This window comes from Callospermophilus lateralis, chromosome 11 (genome assembly GCF_048772815.1).
Source record: "Callospermophilus lateralis isolate mCalLat2 chromosome 11, mCalLat2.hap1, whole genome shotgun sequence".
In the NCBI taxonomy this organism is placed as follows: Eukaryota; Metazoa; Chordata; class Mammalia; order Rodentia; family Sciuridae; genus Callospermophilus; species Callospermophilus lateralis.
Window position 1 is genome coordinate 11,377,455 of NC_135315.1, and position 24,149 is coordinate 11,401,603.

Here is a 24,149-nt window from a genome sequence, read left to right on the forward strand (position 1 = left end):
AGCCAGTTAGAAATATTATTCCCTAAATTGGGGCCAGACAAAAAGGCTTCAAAGGGAGCGTGACACCATGGTTTGGGAAGAACAGAAATCATAAGGCTTGTGATGTTTTCACGTCCCGTGTCTTTATCAGGGGAGAGAAATGCAAAGCAGCTCATCATCACAGATGTAGCGCCACCATTCAGCCCCTGAGTGCCTACTATGCACCAGGCATGTGGCATTACCACAGATATGGCACCATGGCTCAGCACCTGTTTTCTTCTTCTTTTATTTTTTCTTTAAATTATTTTATTTTTGTGTCAGCTAAAAGGAAACTGACACAATGAAATCTCAAAAGACCTTAGTGACTTCTTTATCTACTGGTCATCAGGCAGTTAGTCTCCCCAGAAGTTGCAGAGTTTCTCAGAAACTGGACACCAGTGAAAATCAAATTCTAGGTAAAAAGGAGATGGGCATTGAGGCCATCCTGTTGTATTCCTCAAGATGGGCCTTTTCGGGTATCTTCCTTTTCCAGGATTTTCTATTTTTGTCGATGAACAATCTGCAACCTAACCTATGGCACTACAGGAGGTTAAGAAGCAACCATTGCTGTAGCAAACGCATATTTCATACTTACTTAGCAGGAGCCAGGGGCTGCTATGAGCCGTTTATATACTCTCAACTTTCTTAAACCTGATAACAATCCTAGGAGGCAGGTTCTATGATTATCTTCATTTCCGTATTATGAAGATGTCAGCGGACCACAGGAAATATCCCACTGAACCATGAGGGGAAAGAAATCTGGTTCCTCAAGTCTCAAGTCGCAAGTCTGTGACTCCAGCAAGGGAAAGGCAGGCTACTCCAAGCAGAAAGAGAAGATTCCCTGAAGGTTCAGCAAGTTGGGGTCACCTCCCCAGTCGGATTTGCGTTTTACTGTACTCCCTGTCATGAACTAGAGGAGCTAGGAGTTCAGGGCTCCTTCCCTCTTCTTTAAAAGGAAAATGGAGAAGCATAAATTATCAAGAGAAAGCCTAACTGTGCCCTGCGGGGATTCATTTGGGTGGACCACTTTCACACCAAGCTAAACTCCCAAGTTCAGAGTGGGGTCATGGGGGACCCGCCCTCATTCAGTGCAAGAGCCATTTCCTCTTTTTAAAGGACAAGCAGAGTTGAAGTCGAACTCCATCCAAACAGGAAATCACCAAGAGTCTAGGTAAAACTGGCGCCTCACATCGCCAACCTGGTATTTCCCGAGTGCCTACTATGTGCCAGACACTTGGCATGTCTTTGTTACGAATCTAGTGTGTTCTCTGAGAAAGGATAAGAACACACACACACACACACACACACACACACACACACCTAACAAAGCTTACAAGAGAAAGGTTTTTTAGGGAACTTAAGTCTTTCTAAAAATAAAAAAAAAATAGAAATAGAAATAAAAACCTTCACACACACCCCAACCCACCTGGTTTGGGTGCCTCCAAATGTGCGGACTGAGCCCTGAGCAAGGAAGGGGGATGGGCGCGAGAAGTGGTTGGTGACAAAGTGGAGGGCAGAGCCGGCAGAGGCACCGGGAGTTGGCTGGCGAGCTGCGCCAGAGGCAGGTGCCAGCTGAGAGTGGGCGGAGGTGCGGGCGCCTGGCCAGGCGGGTGGAGGCCCGGGTTACCTCTGCCTCTAGGAGTCCGGGCGCGCGTAGACAACGCCCCGAGGCGCCCCTGCTTCTCCAACTCCCCACTCCCGCCGCCCGTGCCAGCCGGGGACACGAGCGTTCCTGCCACGCGCAGAAGGAGCCGCAGGAGCAGTCGTGGCCGCCGCCGAGCGACAGCATCCTCAGGAGAGCGCCCCAGGCTCCGCAGCCGCCTGCCTCCGCCCGCTCTCTGCGCTCCTCCGGGCCGTCGCCGCTGCCTGGCCGCTGGAGGGACACCGGGGCCCTTCACCTGCCCAGGGCGGACGGGCATAGGGCAGAGAAGGCGTTAGAAGCGGGCGCCCAGGAGACCCCTTCCCAGCGTCTCAGCGCGTTGAGGAAGAGACAGCCGAGCCCGGCGCTCCCTGCACCGGGTCCCCAAGTTCAGGGCGACACCCCTCAAAGGGGGTCTGTCCCGCACGGTGAGCTCTCCGGCCGCATCGGCCCCAGCCGGCCCTCAGGACTCCAGGCGCCTCTGGTGCCTGCGCCCCGGACGCCCTCCCGGGTCCCCGGAGACGGCCCGCCCGCCCCCGGCGCCCACCGCAGCCCGCGCGCCCCGGCTGGGCCATGCCCGGGCTGCGCCGGGACCGCCTGCTGACCCTGCTGCTGCTGGGCGCGCTGTTCTCCGCCGACCTCTACTTCCACCTCTGGCCCCGAGTGCAGCGCCAGCTGCGGCCCCGGGGGCGCCCGCCCGGCTGCCCGTGCTCGGGTCGCGCCTCCTCCGCGGCGTCCGCCGCCTCCTCGCATCCTGGCACCATCGCGCACAACTTTTCCCAAGCCGGGCCCGGGGCTGAGCAGGACCGCGGCGGCCGCAGCAGCCCGCGCTCCAAGCTGCAGGCCCTCTTCGCCCACCCGCTGTACAAGGTCCTGGAGGAGCCGCCTCTCCTGGGTCCCGAAGACTCGCTCCTGGCCAGCCAGGAGGCGCTGCGGTATTACCGGAGGAAGGTGGCCCGCTGGAACAGGTGAGGACCCCCCGGGAGACCCGAGCACCGGCGCGTCAGCCCGGCCTCCCAGTCCCATTCTCCCCCGCCGCCCGGGCCCTGGGCTGTGGCGACTGCGCCCCGTCCTGAAGCCCCGTCTCTGCGCTCGGAGTGTGGCCCCCGCGCAGACCCCACCAGCAGTGGCGGACCTCAGAGTTCAGGCCCGAAGTAAGATATCTGTGGCAGGAAAAGTTTCCGGGCAGCGGCGCCGGGAAGAAATGCTCTCAGCCACTCCCCTTGAGCTCCCTGTTGTTGGCCGCCTAGCCCCACTCCGGCTCCCCGGTGCCTTCCACCCCCTTTCTCTTTGTCCTGGTCTGGAAAGCCGCTGCTGGACTTCGGGTTTTTCAGAATGAGGTTTCCGAACAGAGCAACTCCAGAGCTGGTTCTAATTCAGCCCTTGCCTCTGCTCTTTGGGCAGACCTGGGCACTTTCCAGAAAGCATGTTTACTCCCCCCAAGACGCAGCTCTTTCCCTTCCTTAGCCCTCGGCCCAGTGTCAGAGAGGACAGGATGTCAACTGCAGCAGTTCCCTAACACAGCCACCCACTGTTTGTATTTAAACGTGGCTTGACCCTGTCTAAACTGAAGCGCTCTAAACTGAAGGCAGTTTATTATCTTTTATTATCGTGATGATTTGGGTTAACTTAGATCTGAAGGTTGATGCTTTTGCAGAGAACAACAACAAAAAAATCTTGCCTTAGATTTTTTTTTTTTAACCCAAGCAAAATTTAGAGGGGAAGGGAGATGGGGGAGGGCTCCCAAGCATATTTAAGATAAATTTAAGAAGGGTGTTTTTGTGAGAGGGTGGGAAGTATTAGAGAAGGTGGAGTGGTTATCCCTAGCTCATGACAGAAAGCCTTTGTAGGAGTTAAGGACTGTTTTGAAGTAGGAAACTTGTCTAAATATCACTTGTATCCAGAATTCACTTTCACACCACACCCATCTCTTTTCTCAATACAAGAGATTTCAAGATATGAGATGTCATCAGTAGTTTTATAGCTCCTCTGGAAGATGAGTAGACCATAAATCTTGGTTGAAACTCAGAGCTAGCCCAATTTAACTGTTTGCTCATTATTCTGTAATGCTTAAAAATGAAGGGAGGGGGCGGGAATCAAACCCTTCAGAAAGAGGAAGAAGTTGAGAGTTATTGGCTGAAATCACTGTGGTGAATTTCAATTGCAACTCTGTGGCTAATGATTTTATATTAGAAAGAAAGTGGTTCTCAATTTCATTGTTAATTGCATGCAATAAAAAGACAGTTTGAGATTGCTTTTTCAGACACTGTCACTTTCAATATTACCTTTATTTCATCAATAACATGGGACTCTGGATCAGTGAACTAGGAAATTTTGCCCTTGGAAACATTATCTACACATTTAATACAGATTTGAGAAAGAGGGACTATGGGAAGTCATTAGCTTTTGTAAATGTGAATCAGTGCTCACTCATTTAGTCACATTTTTGTGGCCTTAAATTTCCCCTATGATACTTTGGTCCTAGAGGAAAGTCCAGAGACACACACATGCACAAACACTCATACACACACATACACACACACACACACACACACACACACTCTTTCTGACCAGAATTGATGTTGATCATTTAACAGGGGATCAAAGGGACCTGGTGACCTTGCTGTATTCAAAGGTCACAGAGTAGTTTTATGTGAATGGGTGAATGTGACCATTTCCCAAGCAAGGTTTGTGGGCTACCACAGAGGATCGACTGCACTGATAAATGTGCAGATGGGTGGTGCACGCCTATAATCCCAGCTACTTTGGAGGCTGAGGCAGGAGGATGGAAAGTTCAAGGGCAGCCTGGGCAACTTAGCAAGACCCTGTCTCAAAATATAATTTTTTAAAAAAGAAAGAGGAAGTGGGGACATGGCTCAGTGATAGAGTGTTTACCCAGCATGTGCAAGGCCCTGTGTCCAATCCCCAGTACTTCATCTCGGAGTCAGAAAACACCTTCCCTTCACCCAAACTGTACTGTAAACATCAACAGGATAATATTAATAAGCAGATGTGTAGTGACTTATACCAGTGCTCAAAATGTAAGCGAGAAAATTCCTTAGCCAGTGTGGATTTGAACCACGCCCAGAGTTCTCTTGTAAGATGTAGTAAGTATGAATACTACTCCCTTTAGCCAGGGGGAACCCTCACTTAGGCACATGACCATGAGGACATGAGGAAGTGCGGATGAAGTTCAGGTACCTGCTACGGTGCAGGTGCACAGGGCCAGAGGAGCCACCGAATCCCCCTGTGGACACATAATTGGAATAATCAGCAAAGGAAGAGCCAACGTATGGCCTGGCTAATTGTTTGTCTTTTGCACAGACAGACAAGCCCTCCTTGTCCATAGCCCCAACCCTGCCAATATGTAAAAATGCAGTGATTTATAAACATATGTGGATACTTCCATGCCAGTAATTACCTAACATTAACTACCATCCAAAATAAGCATATCAGCAAACTGTCTGCCCCGCCAAGAAAGGTGCAAGTCATAAAATAAGCCAAATCAGCATCCTTTGCCACTTGCCCAGAAGAGACCATTAGTCTAAGTGGTTTCTCTTCTTTTTTTTTTTTATTTTTTATTTTTACCACCATACTAATAAGTTATGGTATGAAGTCAGAGAGTGTCTTTCTACACCTCCAGCTCATTACTGACAGGAGGTAGTTGATGGCTTGTCCCCCTCCCACACAGCACAGGATGAAGCTCACCTACTGTTGTGAATGATTAGGCTCTCGGTCGATATTTGTTAGTTGGATGTCAATATTTAGTCATGTTGACATGCAGAAGGCGATACGCTGAGTGCAGGTGGGCTGTCCGTGTGCTCCCTGGCCCCCAGCCTTCAGCAAACCTGCTTAACCCTCGTTTCCTCCCTCCCTCCCTCCCTCCCGCCTTTCCTTTCTCCCCACAAATGTAACCAAGTGTGGCAAGTCCAAGTTTAAAATGTAATCAGGGAAAGTGTTTCTGTCAGGTCGTCAGCCGCTGATCACAGCGGGCAAGCCAACGCCAGGCTCCATCAGGCCCCCCGACGCCTCTGGCACCTGTCTGGAATAATAGTGAAGAGGCAGGAGTGCAGGGAGCAGGAAGATGTCATTTTCACTATTCCTGGCCAGGAACTAACAAGCCAGAATTGTGCTGCTCTCAGTTTGGGTCCTTAATGGGCAATGATGGCGGCCGGCCTCACCTGGAGCTCAGGTGAGCGGTTCATGTCGTTGCTATACCAACATCCTTAAAGGCTGAGTCTGGGGTTTCTACTCTGGCCCACAAGCTGCCCAAGCCAGACAACATCCTTGGACGTATCAAAACTAGTCATCTTGGCCTGGCCTTCTGCCAACACATTTTTGGTCGGTTCTTCTGTAACCCTTAGTCTTGACCAAAGGCAGGGTCAAACAGGGTCGTGTCTCCCTGTGCAGAAACTCCAGCAGCTACAAAGCAAATGCGAGTCCCCTGCTCTCTGCTTTTCTTCCTGAACGTCTTGGTCAGATATCAACAAGGTGTTGCTGTCCTGCGATTGGAGAGTCAGCATCTCTCAGACTCATGCACGCCTGTGTGTCCCCCACCACCGGAAGCCCTTGTCGCCCCCTCTCCTACCTCTTTGCCATCCCTGGAAGGAAGCCTGGCCCTGAGTCTCTGAAAATCACAGCAAAGAGACTGGGCAGCTTCTCAAAAGTGACAGTTGTTCAAGGGGAGGAAATTGGCTGAAGTTTTCCTGGGGGAAACTTTGAGAAGATCCAGAAGCCAAGGCAGATAGGGGAGGGAGGGGGACAGAAAGCCAGGATCTGAGATGAAAAGGAGAAATCAGCTGGAAATAAGAATGGTGTAGAGGAGGAGTGTTTGAAGGATAAGCTCCTGCCCCTATCGCATCCATGACATGAACAATATAATCTCTTCACTCTCCGTCCTTGTTGCTTTTTGCAGTTCATCTCATAACTGCCCAGGGCTTTTGAACCGTAGCTTCCTTGTGAGCAGTTCAACCCACAAGGTGGACCAGACACTACTGACTTACGAATGGTGACCACTTTCCTTTCTCCCAGCAGCAACAGGGCCTAGGCCCCTTTTCTGATTCCTCCACCAAAGTGGTCAGGCCTGGCCTCCTGCAATTTGAAAATGTTCCTGAGCCACACCAGCTGTGTGTGTTCAGCACAGGGCTGGGGATCCATTCCCATTCCTCCGATCAGAGCCTGGCTTGGCGGGTTTTGGAAAAGCTATTATTTTAGTGGCTTCTGAATCCCCGGACTTGTAGCTGAAAAAAAACCTCTTCGCTCTTTTCAGAATTGAAAAATCTCCCTGCAGATAGTTCCTGAGGGGGACAGTCTAAAAGGCCATTTCCAGGTTTCTTCTGCTTCGTTCCAAACCCTGGTCCTCACTACCACAGCAAAGACCTAAATCAGGGAGAGGATCCATTTTCTCCTTTCAAGGAGGACAGCACTTCCTATTCCAGCCAAAAAAAAAAAAAAAAAAAAAAAAAAACAGAATTTGTCTTATTGTTCCCAAGTCCTAACAACCTCCTTCTACCCCAACCCCAGAACTCATCTATCCTGGGAACCCAAGTGGCTAATTTTTCTCGTGGAAATCCTCCTACCTGGAACTTGCTTGCTGTGTGCTGGGTATTTTCCATACATTTATTCATTTGGGCCTCTCAGCTTCTCCACAAGTAGGTGCATGAGGTCAGAGTTTCAAGGTGGTCTCCCTGGGTTTCCAGCCCCCCCCCCCATGTATACACCCTCTCCCTGTTATTCAAGCCAGTGCTGATTTAGATACTGATGCAAGGGATTTTATGGATGTAATTAAAATTCCACATTCATTGCCCTGGGGAGAGGGAAATGACCTGGTAAGCCTAATCCAATCACATGCACCCTTAAAGCAAAGCATTTTTCTGAGCTAACGAAACCTAAGGAAGCCAGATATTAAAAGTACATTGTGCCATTATTGACTTAAAAGGGAGGGGACCATGGGGCAAAGCATATGAGTGACCTTAGGAGCTAAGATTACCCCTAACCTAGAGCCAGCAAAAAAAAAAAAAAAACAGAGACTTCAGTCCTACAACCACAAGAAATTGAATTCTGCCACCAACAAGAATGAGCTTGGAAGCAGACTTTTTATTCCCCTAGAGCCTCCAGATGAGAACTTGACCTGGCTAGCTCCTTAACATCAGTCTTCTGAGAGAGTGTGGCCACAGCAGGTTGGGCTTCTGACCTCCAAACCTGGGAGCCACGGGATGCTAAAGGAATGTTGTTTTAAGCTATTGGGCTTGTGGTCATTTGTCACAATAGAATGTGAATACGGAGGGAATAGGATGAGAAGGTTATACAACCTGCCCAGAGTCGGGCAGCTAGCATACCAATACCACAGGCAGGCTTTGTCCCAGAGGGTCAGCTCCACAATCCATGTTCTCATACACCAACTCTGCCACCCTGTGTCCCTCTGTGTCCCAAGATACAAGCCTTTCCTCTTTGGGAAAGACTTTCCTTTCACACACTCGGATCCCTCTTGAGCTCTATACATCCTTTCCACATAGACTATATTTTTTAATGCCTATATCCAGCTGTAACTTCATGGAGCTTTGAAAGAGAATAAACAGCCACTTGCTCTTGGCATGAAAGGCCCCCAACTTGCACATGGTCGCCATGATACATCTGTTTCATGGTTTGCCACAGGGTAGAGCCAGAATAAATATCTCAGGAATGCCAAATTGGTAACAGATGACGCCAGGGTTTAGGAGCTTTTGGTGAATGGCCTGTTATCTCCCATGAAAAAGGCCTGGGACAAAAGCTATTCCAATTGCAACCCTCTCCCTAGAACTCGTCTACCCCTCCCTGTAAACGTCTAGAGCAAAACCACTCCGCCGAGACCCTCTGAAATGTGTATCTGGGGTGCCCTTCCTCTTGCAGTAGGCTGAGTAAACTCCATTTCAGAAGTGGGCAGGGGGAGTATCAAGGAAAGCTGGGAACGTGTCGTTGCCAAGATGAGGGAATTTCTTCGGCTTCCTGTGCTTTCGGAGGAAGAGCAGCCAAGAAGTCTTGCACCAAAGAAAGAATGGGAAACACAAAGAACTTGACTTAGCCAAAGCAATCCCTGCCCTGCCCACTGGCAGGTGCTGACCTGTATTTTTCTCGTGATTATTCATTAAGCCAGAGGCCGATGAGAGCCTGCAGATTCTGCTGAAGTAGGCTTGCAGGTGGCTAGAAGCCGAGTGGGGATACCATTCTAAACAGCTGTGGTTTTAGCAGGGCAGAAGTTACTACCTGTTATTATAGGCAGACACACACACACACACACACACACACACACACACACGCCTAATGAAAACCACAGTGTGGAAAAAGGCTTAGCTCTTTTTTTGGTGCCCTGTCACTTGGCAGAATGTCCTCTGGTTGAAATGTGAAATCAGGACAGAACTGAGCTTGAGTGCTTGGGAGATGCTAGCATCCAGCACTTTCCATTCCTGGAGCCTGGCTTTGGAAGCCAAGCCCCAGGGGCAGCCAGGAGAATTTGGCTTGAGCGAGAGGCAAAATGGAGTCCCAGAAAAGGGCTTATTTTGTTGGATTCACTAGTAATCCACCAGATAATAAATTTGGGAAGCCCCAGGAAACAGGGCGTAGTGAAGGACTATGGTTCTCTTGCAGCCAAGTGCCTGCAAATTAAAGTCAGCAAAATATGGAGAGGGAAAGAGGAACTTAAGGAATGCAGGTACGGGGACACATGACTAAGAAACTGGACCCTTTAAAAAAAATGGTGGCCTAGGAAGAGAGGGGAGTTTTAAGACTTAGGAGAGATCGATGGTCCAGAAAGGCGTCCACGAAAGAACAGCAGAGCTATTCAGCCCTTGGAAGCCAAGCAAATTTGCCTCAGCAAACTTGCCTTCTTCGATCACCAACATCTGGGTCAAGCTCCATGGGTCATAGGTCCATGTTTTGATGATGCTAACCAAAAATGAAATCTACACAGAAAAACAGATCCCCTCTCCTGGCCAAGTCACGTGTCCCATGGGGTTGGTTTTGTCAATTGAAATGGGATTTTGTACGTCTGATTCATTTTTCTTCAGTATCTGGAAAGTCACAAATCCTGCAGGGAATGTGTGTCTATCCGTTTTCAAAGCTCAGCTCATGTTCTCTATTATCCTGAGTTAAGGATTATGCCTAACGAGTAGCTGCTTATCTCTACATTCTGTGCTCCCCTGAGCACTCAGCAATACTGGAGAAAGTCAGATTGACCAACTAAAATTCCATAATCACACTCAACCTCTTATCATCCAAAATTTCACTGCAGGAATTTTTTAAAATTTTTTTCATTTGTCCTTTTTTAGTTATACATGACAGTAGAATGCATTTTGACATCATACATACATGCAGTGTAACTTCCCATTCTTGTGGTTATACATGATGTGGAGTCACACTGGTCGTGCATTCATATATGAACATAGGAAAGTTATGTCTGATTTTTTCTACTGTCTTTCCTATTCCCATCCCGCCTCCCTTCCCTTCATTCCCCTTTGTCTAATCCAATGAACTTTTATACTTCCCTCCTTCTCTTATTGTGCATTAATATGCACATATCAGAGAGGACATTTGGCCTTTGGTTCTTAGGAACTGGCTTATTTCATTTAGCATGATAGCCTCCAGTTCCATCCATTTACTGGCAAAAGCCATAATTTCACTCTTCTTTATGGCTGAATAATTTCCATGGTACAAATGTACCACATTTTCTTTATCCATTCATCTGTTGAAGGGCATCTAGATTGGTTCATATTGTGAAATGAGCTGCTATAAGCATTGATGTGGTTGTGACACTACAGCATGCTGATTTTAAGTCCTTTGGATATATGCTGAGGAGTGAGATCACTGGGTCAAATGGTGGTTCCAGTCCCAGTTTTCGGAGGAATCTCCATACTGCTTTCCAGAGTGGTAGCACCAATTTGCAGTCCCACTAGCAATATATGTCACTGCAGGAATTTTTTAACTGGGATCATTGAATCCCATTGAGTCCAGGTGAGATCCATAGTTCCCTTAAGTTATGCAAAATTTGCACAGTGTACACGTCCACTTTCCTGGGAAAGAGTTCCTTCTATTTGCAAAGTCAGCCCTGTATTCATGGAGATAGTTTGGTTTCACAAGGCAAAAGCCCAGTCACACTAGACTAAGCAGAAATAGGAAATGTAGTGACTCAAGCAAGGGCGGAGGGCTGGCCTCTCACAACTGGAAACAGGCTTGGGCCTCTGCATCTGCTCTCCCTCTCGGTCACCCGTCTATCTGCCTGCCTTCATCCCTTCCTGTGACTCACATCCCAAAAGCCCAGGAGCAGAGGCTTCTTGGCCTTCCTCCTTCAGCCTCCTCGGCCTCCGTGCCTCCCAGAAGAGTTAGCCTCAACCCCCTCCTTAAAGCAAGGTGTCTTTATTTATTCCCTTTTTAATCTGTTTGTTTATGGATAAAGTTTTCTGGAGCCCATTTTTAGAGGTCAAAAGTTGGAAACTGACTCTGCATTTCTTCTACAATAATCCTAATCCTCACCAAAGCTAACAGATGCTGAGGTTGAGTGGACCAAGTACACGATATCATCCTCCTCCCATATTAACCCAAATATTTAGAAATAATAACGACTTGCTTCGCTTTATCAAGTTCATTAAAACTTGTATTTTAGAAGTGTATCTCCAAAGACCGTTACTTATCCATTCATCTATAGGGTATTTTTTTATGTAGGTTAAGTATCTCTTATTTGAAATGCTTGGAACCAGAAACTTTTGGGATTTCAGGTTTGTTTGTTTTTTTTTTTTTTAATTTTGGAATATTTGCATACCTACTGAGATATTTCAGGGCTGATAACCAAGTCTAAACATGAAATTTATCTGTATTTCATATGCACCTTATACGCATAGTCTGAAGGTAATTTTACACAATATTTTTAGTGTCCCTAAAATGTTTTGACACCATTGTGAGCTCAGGTGTGGAATATTCCACTTGTAATATCATTTCAACATGCAGAAAGTTGAATTTTGGAGCATTTAGATTTTTGGACTGTTGTATTAGAGATGTTCAACCTATAATCATGATTAACATTAGTCTCATGAACGTAGAGTCATTTCTTCTTCCTGGAGCTCTTTGAAATCATCTGTAAGGAGTTCACCTGTGAAAGCACTGGTCTATACACCAGTAAGAGGTGGACCTGAATGTCCCCAAGGGAAGGCCTCTGGTTCATTCATAGTTTATCATAAACCAGCTCCACCCACTGTCCCAGGTTGGCTGGCCTTCGGTTGTCCACAGCAGACTCTGGGTGGGGCTTGGGGAAGGCATTTGGTAGGAGTCACGGGTACTGCCCTTGTATCGACCCTGGAGGCCAGACCTCTAAGTGCACTCTCCACTGAAATGCATGAAAACCTGCCCACGTGGGGGTAGCTCTGCTGGGAACCACCCTCCACACAACTCGAGGGCACCAAAGCACACAGCGGGAGATTTGTGTTCCATGATTATCCGTAATTATAATCATTATGCTATCATGGTATAAGGATGAGAAATTGAGAAAGGATCTTCTAGTAGAATCTTCTATCAGAAAGTTTAAAATATCATCGAGGATAGGTTTCCTGCCACGGACTCTTCAGCCCCACTGTCCTGGACCTTTTGGAAGAGAAGAGTCCTTATGAGCTGCGTGCAGGGCCACAGCTGGGTGTCCGAGATGTCACACTCCCAGGAAGTTGGAAGTCAGGACTCTAAGCCAGGGGATCACTCAGCATTTCCAGAGCAACTTCTGGAAAGGGGATTAGTCACTATATTTGTTTCCTAGAGCTGCCGTAAGAAATTGCCACTAAGCCGTGGATGGTGGCTTAAAATAACAGACTTCTTCCCAGGTTCTGGAAGCCGGCAACCGGGTGTCAGCAAACCAGTGCTCCCTCCAGCGGCTCTGGGGGATAATCCAGCCTTCGCCTCTTCCACCTTCTGGTAACGGATCGCATTCTTTGACTTGCGGCCACTTCAGTCCTGTCTCTGCCTCTGTGGTCACAGTGCCTCCGGCTCCGGCGTCTGGTGACTGTGTCTCTCTCCCGTCAGAACATTTGTCATTGAACCATCTCAAGATCCTTAACTGAGTCGCATTTGCAAAGACTCATTTTCCAAAGGAGGACCCGTTCCCAGGTTCTGGGGCGCAGGTCAGGGACATGTCACTTGGGGACCACCACTTGGCCCATGACACCCGCATGTCATTACAAACACAAAGGCCCTGCAGTAACCTTTAAAAAAACAGTGTTTTTTTAATCTCGGAGATAAAAGAGAATCAAAGATTATATGTTAGACAATCTTTTAGATAGATCATAAAATAATCATGAAATGTTGCAACATAAAATAAATGTAAAATGGTTGAAAAAATTGGGCCAAAAGGAAAATAAGAATACAGAAGACAATAGGGCCATAGGATTCTCTCGGAATGCTTGCCATGAAAACCTGCCCCCCCCCCCCCCGCAGCTGCATCTATTAGGTCAAAACCAGCAAGGGGCACACAAGAATGTGGTAATTGCCAGTGGTGACTCAGAAAAGTCTTCTGCAGGCTTCCCCGCACCAGAGAGGACCAGTGTGGTCGGCGTCCTCCACCACATCCTTAAGGGAGTTTCCCAGTGGAGGCTCTTGGTGCATCCCTCGGCATAGCAGATGGCGCTGTGCCCCAGAGCGTAAAACCACATCCATAGAGAGAGGCTCCACAACCCAGGCCTGGTCCTTGCGCCTGCTGGATTGTCTCGTTGAAGGAAAGAATTTAAAGCCTTGAGGTTCCAGAGCAGTGGCAGCAGTTGGATCTCTTGGGCTGTCCTGCACGAGCCTCACCTTTATCTCATGGCCTCTGGTCAGCATTGAGTGACAGTGCATCTAGGATAAAACTCCCGGCAGCGTGTGAACGGCAGCTTTCCCGGGTCGTCACTCAATGCAGAGGAACAGACTTGGTAATTAGCTGAACTTGGAGGCAGGAACAACAGGCTCTTGATGTAGGTTGTGGAGTCACATAGAATCGGCTTTCGGACTCAAAGCCACTGACCACTGTCCAGAGAAGGGCCAAAGGTCCAAAGGCCAGCCTGGATTCTCCTTGGATCACACTTTTGGATCTGCTATGACGAGCCGATGGGTAATCAATCATCAGTACACCATGGAACATGTCTGCAAGTTTGGGAGCTGGAAAAATATTCAAATAGATTATAACCAAATGGAAATCATCCATAAAGCAGCCATTGGATGGCTAATTTATCAGTGGCCCCTCCAGTTGACTGCATTGCAAACCGAACACCCCAGTTCACGGTGAGGCGGCATTCTGCTCTCTTATTAACCATGAACCCATTAAAAGGTGGGAGAAGTCAGCCAAAAACAATGAGCTTGGATTTAGAGCAGTTGATCGACAGCCCTTGTTTTTTGGCAGTCACAGAGCCAGTGGGCTGTTAAGGCCTCCTGTGGTTTGTGATAGTAAAGCCATTTTTATCTGCATGCGTTAAAAAAAAAAAAAAATGTCTTTGTTCTTCATGCGTCAGGCAGGTGCTGCTGTGCCCAACTCATCCAGAAGAATTATTTACTCATGAAGGTATAGATTCAGAGGCTGCTGAGTCAGGGTAGTTGGGGCCCACTGGAAAGGATTAGCCGGCTCCTTCTTGTTCTCTGGCTCTTCCTGTCCAGTCCCCCAGCCAAAGGGGCTGACAGCTGCGCTCTCTCTCCAAGCCCATCAGGGATCCTAACGCCACTTGATGCCCTCTTGTTTATTGATTTGCTTCATAATAACGTCACTAGATCATGAGCTCCATAAGGATTTTTTTTTTTTTTTTTTTTTGGTGGGGAGGTTGAAAGATGATTCTAAATAAATAAATAAGATGTATCCATGTCCTAATCCCCAGGTGCTGTGACTATTTGGGGAGAAGTTCTTTGTTAATATAATTAACTTGAGAATGGATTAATTGGCTCAAGTTGAGGGAGGAATTATTCGGGTGGTTCCCGAATTCTACACCAAGTGTCCCTGTAAGAGAAGGATCAGACACAGACAGAAGAGGAGACCAGGTCATGGAGAAGACAGAGGCTGGAGTGAGGTGGCCACAAACTAAAGGGGCACCAACAGCCACCAGAAGCCGGAAGAAGCAAAAATGGATTCTCTGTCAGGGTCCTCAGAAGGAGCACAGCGCTGCCCAAACCTTGATTTCAAACTCTCCAACTCCAGAACTGTGAAAGAACACATGTATTTTAAGCTACAGGTGTGTGGTCATTTCTTGCATCGGTCACAGGACATTAACGGAAGAAAGGAAGCGTGTTTGCCCTGGTATTTAAAATGTAGTAATAGGCCCTCGATAAATGTTCAGTAAATGAATAAATAGAAGTGCTTAAACTGTGGGTTTGAATCCTGGCTCTTCCTCATAAGTACTACGATGCATGAAGCTTGTTTCCTCAAGCCTCAGTTTCCTGGTCTGTGAAGTGGGATACCTACCCCGAGGTGTGGCTGAGAGGGAGAGTCCGAGTTTGTAGATAATGCACAGAGCTGGATTCCTCATTCATTTGATGCTGAAACACCAGCAGATGAAGGATCACTTGTTGGTTATTCTCTTATTTCCTGTTAGTCAGCTTTTTGTCACTGTGACAAATAACCTGAGAAAAACAATTTAAAGAAGGGAAAAAAATATTTGGGCTCATGGTGTCGTAGGGTTAGATCAAGGTTGGCTGGCTCCATTGCTTTGGACCTGAGGTGAGGCAGAACATCATGGCGGAAGGATGTGGCGGAGCAAAGCTGCTCACTTTGTGGCAGCCAGGAAACAGAAAGAGAGGGAGGAATGGACCAGGAAAAGACATTAATCCCAAGGCCATGTCCCTAGTGACCTTCTTCCTCCAACCACGCCCACTGCCTACAGTTTCCACCATCTCCCGGTAGAACACGCAGCAATCGAGGGGTTGACTCACTGAGGAGGTCAGAGCCCTCATGAGCCAACCACTTCCCCCAAAGCCCCACCTCTGAACATTGCTTCCTTGGGGACCAAGCCTTCAACACGTGAGACCATAATAGTTCCATGAGTTACATGATTCCTATTGATTTCCAGGCCCCTGCGTTTACATTTGATGCTCTAGCTGCTGACGGAGAAGCAGCATCCGTGGTCTCCCAAGGCCAGGGAAAAGCACTAGTGCTTCCCGCCTGGTCACTGCCCTCCCTTGATGTAAATGCAGCTGGTCTTTCCAGACCGAAAACACAGGTTGATCTCCCCTCCATCACGGTGACGTCAGATACCTGGTGATTCCAGGTGGGGAGAAAACAGCATCAGTCTGCAGTCAGGGCGCGTGTTTCAGAAACTGTGCACCCACACACAATGTGCACACGCACATAAGCACGCACACACATATGCACATGCACACACACATTGCAGATTCTAGGTCTCCTCTGTTTGTTTGTTTTTTTTTCCTTGCAACAAAGCATGTATTCAACGGGCTGCTGTCTGTTCTTGGGAGACCTTTCCCCTCTAACCCTGCTTCTGGAGGGTTAATGACATGGCTGGCAGCTGACCCTGGTCCCGCACTTTGTGCTCAACACAGTTTTTACACTCTATCTCATTTGATCCTCCTGACAACCCCCTAAGTAGTTACTGTCATTATCCTCATATTCAGATAAAGGAAGTGGCTCCGAGGGGGCTGGGGTACACAGGAATTGAGATTTCAACATCACATCTTTGGGACTCCAGAGCTGAAATTTAACCCTGAGTTTAACTTCATCTTGTGTCTTAAGCCGGGTCCTGGAAACATATAGGAGACAAGACTTGTGCTCGGGAGGTTTAGTGGGCAGTGCTGTGAGGGGTCCAGAGACTAGTGAGGCAGCATTCTTCCAGAATCTTCTATATGATAAGGTAGGCGGCTGTGGCCTTTCTGAAGGCAATTTGGCAATAATCATAAGTTTTAAAAATGGTCCAAATCATGAATCTTTCTATCCCATACACAAATTTTTTTTAATAACAACAAAAAAAAATGTTTGGCTTCTTATAATCAGAAGGAAAATCGTTATAGGTGGAATCTCTCACCCATAGTCTGATTTCATGCTTGGGTTTGATCACGGTGCAGCCACTTACTGGGAGTGCCACCTTGAATGAGTCATCCGTGCCTACACCTGAGCCCCTGTCTCTACCATGGCAGGGATAACGATGACATTACTGACCCCGTAAGGAGTTTCTGTGAGGGTTAAATGAGCTAAATTTACAAAGTGCTGAAAACAGTGCCTGGTGCAGGATGAGGCTATGCTGTCAGCCCGCTGTCCTCCCTCTTGTCACCTGGAGGCCCCTCTTGGTCTTCTTCCTCTGCAATCTGATTTTTGCTCACTGGGACAGAAACCCCTGTGTCCCCCCACCCCGGGAGGGTGCGTGATAAGCCCCATCTCGTTCAAATCCTTCCCAGCCCGCTGGAGCTCAGAAGCCCCACGACCCCATCTGGAGGTCTCACTCAACCGCGGGGCCAGCGGGGCTCTGGCCCTGTGAGGGCAGGATGGGGTCAGCACCCAGTTAGACCAGAGTGGAAGCAAGGGGTCTGTTGCGACACAGCATGAAGCCAGCTCTGAGAAGGAGAAGCAAGCGATTGTATTTTTTGCCAGAAGGGAAGTGCGTGTTGGGAAACCAGCCCATTTGGCAAAACCTCACAAAATCTTGGTATAGTCATTGCTTTCTCAACAGCAAACAAATGAGCAGGTTCAGCGATTCTCCCACCACACCACCGTCACGCTCTTTAAGGAGTCACCATCAAAATTAAAATTTATGACAAAGCATTACTTGCTCTGTGGCCACTAGGGAAGAGCAGAAAAGGGTCAGGTCAAAAACTTGGCTTTGAGTCCTTCTTCACTTACTCTGTTTTACTTCATGAATCTTAATTTCCCTAATTTGCAGGGCCCCAGGGGGACTGGAATAAGATAAAACATGGGACAAACCCCCCAAAATACCTTTGGACTAAGCTCTGCACACATGCACATTAATAGTATTAAATAAAAAGACATACCATGTGTGTGTAAGTACCAAGAGGCTGTAACAGAGGCATGACAGCTCAACAAAATCCATGTCCCCTGATGGAGTCCCAGCCCCCTTGCCGTTAGGCGGGGTCACATGACCAGCTGTAGCCAATGGGATGCCAGCTGAAGTGAGGTACATCACTTCCTCTGAAAGACTTCAGAGCCAGTACTGAACCCTCCAGTTCCTCTCTTTTCTTTCCCTGGTGACCGTGAAGGTTACAAGTCAGGATCTTGGTATGTCCATCAAGCATGGTCCCTGAGTCACTCTGTAGAGCAGAAGCCCTGTTGACCTTCATTAGACAAGTAGCATAGTCGACAAATAAGCCTATGTTGTGTGAAGTCACTGAGATATATCAGGATTACGTTGTTACTGAAGCAGAACCTCGCCTACCCTGACTAACACAGCAGGTAAATAGTACAAATGGATTTTGCTCTACTGACTCAAGCAGGAAAGAAATATAACACTGATTTATTTTTCAAAAAAAAAAAAATAGAATCAAATGGGATCCTAAGCCCCCTTTTAGTTTAGACTGGGTGGAAATTCAATCTCAGACACTACCAGAGCTCCTTTCCCCAAACCCCTTTAGAGTGATTATCTGAGGTCTGGGCAGCATGACATTGGATGGGGGCTCATGCAGGTGGGTAGCTCTGTTGCTTCTGTGTCAAGCTCCAGCACAAGATGAATTTGCTGAGGCTGGATTTCTGGGGCCTCAAATGTGTCTTCCTAGGCATTCGCCAGGCATCCTCCATCACCACAGGTCACGTCCAGGAAACAGGCCAGACAAGGACCCCAGCCAACTTTCCTTCCCTAATCTTAGAATCTTCCTGCTTCCCCCAAATGTTGTGCTTCTTTATGCACTTCCTGCTTTCTGCCAGATCCCCCTGCCTGACACTCCTTCCCTGGATCTGGACTTTGAAACAGAGAATCCAGGGAAGGAGTGAAGGAACTGTCCCTGAGTCGTAAACACCATCTGAGACAAGGAAACAGGCCCAGCCACCCTCTTAGGATCGGAATGGGGAAAATTCTGGAGGAACAAAAAAAATACATTAATATCTCCATTAATTACCCTACCATATGGTTGACTGCTCATGCCGAGAAGAAAAATAAGCCAGAAAAATCCACAAATTATTCTGTTTGTAAATCAAGTGGAAAAAATAATATCATTCAAATTAGTACTAGCTCACAGGCCAAGGACTTGGAAGAATTTAATCTGGGTGAACCACAAGGAAATCTGCCGATAAACCATGAAAATATGTGCCCCTAGCCGAACCCCCTTTTGCAATCGCCCGCATTCAGATTCCCCACATTCAAATCTTTATCTCCTTCCAATGCCCATGCCTGTGTCGTAGGGATTGAGGCAGAGTTCCAACACTTTTAAAAACAAACGTATTCTGGTAAATTATCGATCATTAGAGGACCCAGGGTGTGGGTTTTTAGACCTCCTGAGTTCTCTTGGTCCACTCCAGTACTCAGGAAAACGGTAGAGGAGATTCATGTCCCTTCAGTGATTCAGTGTTGATGGCGTCTACTAATTGTGTGTGTGTGTGTGTGTGTGTGTGTGTGTGTGTGAGAGAGAGAGAGAGAGAGAGAGAGAGAGATTGATTTTAGAATTGTACAGTGAGTGGATGAAAAGTACCAAAATTGTGACATGTAAATAGATCGCTGCCGCATCTCTTGCAAGTCACACGTGTGTTCGTGTCTTTTCAATGTGCGTCTTAGGTGGGTTTTGAGTCTAAAAAGTAAATGCCTGCTGACTCAAATGTGTGTGTCTTTCTCTTAACCATGAAGTCACCTTTTTAATTTTTGCTGTGTCGAAGATATGGAAGGAGTCTCGGGGGCCCCGAGGAAGGCTTTTATGCTGTCTACGGAAAATATTAAATTGCATGGAGTCCAAAATCCATCATAGCAATTTTCAGTTGTCATCAGAGGATTAAGTGCTTAATTTGCTCATGAGTCTGTGGCGCTAGCCCAGGGTTTCTAACCTCAGTGTTACTGACATTTGGGGCCAGGCGATTTTCGGTCGTGTGGATTTGTCCTTTGCATTATAGGATATTTACAGCACCCCTTGGCACTTCCCCCATCAACTGTGACAACCAGAAGTGTCTCCGGACACTGCCAAATTGTCCCCAAAGGTGCGAAATCACCCCTCGTTGAGGACCACAGGTCTACACTGCCCAGTTAACAGTCCTAGGAAAAGACATAGACTGTGGCCCGGAGGCTTCTGCTCTGTGAATCATCCCTTCACCATCCGCAGCTCAGTCTGGTGGTAACATCTCCTGTTTCTGGAAATGGGTGCGCGCAACAGAGAATCCGGGGGGTGGCCCTGTGCCGTGCACGGCAATGATGTAAGAAAACCCCTCTGAACTGTGGCCCCTCTATGAGCCACAGTTTTTACGTGCAGCACCCCCAGGGCCTGCAGCTCCCTCCGTACTTACTTCTGCTGAGACTGTGGAGTCTGTAACCATTTCGATTCTTAGCTCTATGCCCAGAGAACAGAATAGAATGGACTAGAATCTCAGAAACGTTGCCCGGCTAAAAGGAAGCTTCTGGATCCCTGGTGTGCCTGTGGGCATCATTCTTTTGCTCTCCCCGAGGGTGTCCAGGCTGCCCCCAACTTGAGCACTTGGTTGGAAAGCTGCTGTGGAGGGAGAGATGGAGGTTTCTCGCTGAAGTCCCAGTCCCAGCCCCTGGAATGTCCCTTCTAGCTTGCCATAGTCATCTAGCTCAACTGGGGGCCATCTAGACTCAGATCTGTCGGGCCATCCAAAGTCAGCAGGGGCTGAGCCAAATGGGAGACCCTGCCACATTGACAAGATCATGAAACAAAAATGGCCCCATTTTGAGTCATGAGGAACCAGGTCTCCTAACCTTATCTCCTATTTCTGCATCAGTTGAGCAAGTCCCTTTACCCCTGGTCCCCAGCGACCTGTAACTAACATTTCTAGAGTCCCCTCCGGCAAGTGTCCGACAGATGTGTACGACGAGGCTGTCGCTACCTGGATGGCTTCTCCACGCAGCATTGATGGACCTACAAGTCCCTCCCGTGGGGAGAGGGACAGGCAGCAAGGGAGCCCAGGCTAGTAACTTCCGCCTGAGGAGCCTGAGGGGTCAAGGAGCAGGGGCCGTGGTGGGTCGCAGGGAGGTGAAGAGCTTGTCCTGGGAGCCAGTCACCTCTCGCCAGCCAGGGGACCTGGAGCGAGGTCTAGATTTGCAGTCTCCGCATCTGTGAGATGGCCAACAGCGGACCTGCTTCGCGGGATGTTTGGGAGGAATGATGGGTCAATACAGGTGAAGGGCTTCACCCCAGGTCCCTGCACAGAGCGAGGGGCCGACAGACATCCTGAGCCAGTAAGAGCCCGAGGGGGAGAGTGAGAGCCCTGGGGACAGGCGCGTGGGGATGGGGTGGAGCCCTCAGGCAGGACCCCTGAGTACTTGTTTGTTCCCTGTCACTTTTGTGTCCTTACGGGAGCCGTCTATTGACTGGCCATCCACTCACAGAGCTCATTGTCCAGCCCTGTTTCAGAATTTGGGATGAGATGGAGAGGCAACCACCTCTCCCCAGCCTGCCCCACCCACGTCCCCCAGCTACAGTTCCCAGGCTCAGGAATGGTGGCTCTTAGGGGATGCCCTTTGAACTTGGTCTCAGGAGCAGCAGCGCCCAGGGCCCACGCCATGCCTGGTGGCTTCCCCCAGCTCCACCAGCTACAGCGCCAATGGGTGCTGGTCTTGGTCCACTACCACCGCCATCACACATGGCCACAGGCTGAATGGCTTAAAACAACCGAAGTTTATTCTTCTACGTTTCTGGAGGCCAGAGTCCAAACTCAAAAAGTATGCAAGACTGTGCTCCCTCCTAAGGCTCCAGGGGAGAACCCATTTCTTGTCTCATCCAGCATCTGGTAACTCCAGGTATTTCTTGACCGTTCTCACTTCAAACCTTTCTCTGCCACTGTGGTCACATTGCTCCTTTTTCTTCTCTGTCCTCTTCTCTGTACACATCTATTAACCCAGGGGCACTTTACCACTGAGCTATATCCCGATCCTTTTTACTTTTTATTTTGAGACGGGGTCTCACCAACTTCTTTAGGGCCTCCCTAAGTTACTGAGGCTGGCCTCTGAGCTTCTGATCCTCCTACCTCAGCCTCCTGAGTCACTGGGATTACAGTTGTGTGCAACTGTGCCCAGCTTAAAAGTGTCTATCTTATGAGGGTACTTATGATTTCATTTAGGGCACACCCAGATAATCTAGGATCATCTCACCATTGCAAGATCCACAGCATAATCACATCTTCAAGTCCCTTGGGCCACAAAAGACAACATTCACATTTTCCAAGGATTAGGGCATGAGTATCGCTTAGGGAGTCATTTTTGAGCCTCCGGTAGGGCAATACTAGGGAATGCAAATTAGAACTCTTGTCCTCACCAGATAAGCAGAACTCAGGCAATTGGGACATTAAGCAGAAATTTCAAGTATTTCTCTTTCCCCACATGAGGCACAGAGGTGCCTATGTCAATGGAGAAATCATAGTAATAATAACTCACATAAGCAATTATCAATCCATGTAATCCTCACTAAAATCCCTGAGGCAGGTACAATTATTCTCCTTTTCAAATGGGATAAGGCACAGAGAGATCAGATAACTTGCCCTGGGTCAAACAGCTTATGAAAGGTCAGCTAAACCAGACTTGGGTACCTGTCCCACCCTCCCTATCTCTAGATTTGCAAACTCATCAGTAATAGTGACTCTGATTTACAGACACAGTAGTTCTGCCCCATCACCTCCTCCTAGAGATCAAGCTGACTCACGAGCTAGCTGGGCAGAGACCCCTTCAGGACTGTAGGGCAGATTCCCAAGGGTGGGCTCACCTTTGTCCTGCCCGCTCAGCTGTCGTGGCATCCACTCCACGTTACTGCTCTGACGTTCTCTTACTCAGGAACTGGCTGGAGAATCAAGACGGTCCGTTAGATAAAGCCCCTGACTTCCCTAAAATAAGGTGCCTGAAAGCGACATGCCAGGTGTTCGGGAACTATTTCCGGATCACAAATCGCACAGTCGTCCTGAAGCTGACAAAACTTCATCCCAGGATTCCTCCCTCACTTCCCCCGGGGGTGCTGGGAGCGGCAGAGTTGGGGTTGAAAAGTATTTCTACTAAGTATGAGATCTCAGACGTAAGGGCAACTTGCTGATCTACTTCTTATTCTACATGCAGAGCCAATTCTTACTAATGCATCATCTTGTATTCTTCCTAAGGATGTCCTCCCATATCGTAGGAGCTACAGGTCCCCAAAAAACTGAATCCTACTTTTTTTTTTGTCCTGGAGAGACAGAACAGTTCGTCTCAGCCAGGAGGGGAACAAAACAACTCTGAGAAAATGATTTTTCTAAGACCAAAGTCAAGGATAAGAACATTGAAATACACATATGGATCAAACAGATGTAATATTTAATTGAAAGCTAAGCACCGTAGAAACCCACCATAATGCTTTTATAATCTCCTTTATAACAGAATACATCTGCAAGTTCATAAAATGAGGACAACCCACCTTAGGAACTCCAGTCCAAAACAGAGGGAATTCTGTTACAATCTGTGCTCAAGAGATTTCCCCCACCCCCAGCCTAACTTTTGATACTGGTGTTTTGGAATGTGATGGAGCTTTCTACAGCAGGAAACTTGTCTGGGCGGCTAATAATCAGTTATTTATAGAGCATTGATTGTCTGCAGAGCACTTTGCCAAATACCAAGGAGGATGCGAAAGAAATCCGAGTTAGAGACTTGCCTTCAAGAGTTTAGAGCTTAGTTAAGAAGAAAATATACAACCCTGAACCTTTCACTCTTTGTCTTCCAATGTCACATGACCAGTAAACTGAGCTTACAACATGAAGAATTTTGCCTCGGTGCCTGACAGTCCCATCTTCCTGCTCAGGGTCCCAGGCCACAGTGACCAAGGTTCCACAAAGTCACCCATCCTCACCCAGGTGATGGGGCAGGAATACCCATCCCAGCTCTCCATCTGGTGCAGCACCTCCTAGAATTACTCAGGAATGAACATCTCCAGGAAGTGAACTGTGATTCCAACAATTAAGAAATAGTTTAGAGATTATCACCAAATTCCTCCCCAGGGAACCTCAGTGTGAGCTCTCAAAGCAAAGAGTGTCCGTTCCCCTAACAGCTTGGTAGCCAGTGAGTCTAGCAAAATATAATTTCTTCAGCATGCAATTTAAAGAGCAGTGCTCCTGAGAATTTGGCACCATTGCTCTTGAAAGAGAGGTTTGTAGCCAGATGCCAAAGGCAGACTAGTTATGTCAACAGAAAGGACATAAGTTATTTCCTATTATCAGGTTAGTCTACCCAGAATCAGGAGACCTGGGAGGTTTAAGAGAAGACATGTTGGAAAGAAAGAATAATGAGAGGTAAGATTTCTGGATACTTCAATATAGCCAACATCTGATATCTAAAAAGCTTGCAAGTTTACTTCTCTTATTGTGGGGACTGGAGGAAGCCTGTGATTCCCACTAGTG

At 47.9% G+C, this 24,149-nt stretch overlaps 1 protein-coding gene across 1 annotated transcript in view; it reads left to right on the forward strand.

Annotated features, from left to right (window-relative positions):
* The first annotated feature begins 2,230 nt into the window (after positions 1 to 2,230).
* Positions 2,231 to 24,149, forward strand: part of Fam20a (FAM20A golgi associated secretory pathway pseudokinase) — a 49,023-nt gene continuing 27,104 nt past the window's right edge. Inside the window, exon 1 of the mRNA XM_076870661.2 lies at positions 2,231 to 2,625. Within this exon, the coding sequence (XP_076726776.2) occupies positions 2,231 to 2,625 (395 nt within the window). The remainder of the gene's footprint in view (positions 2,626 to 24,149) is intronic.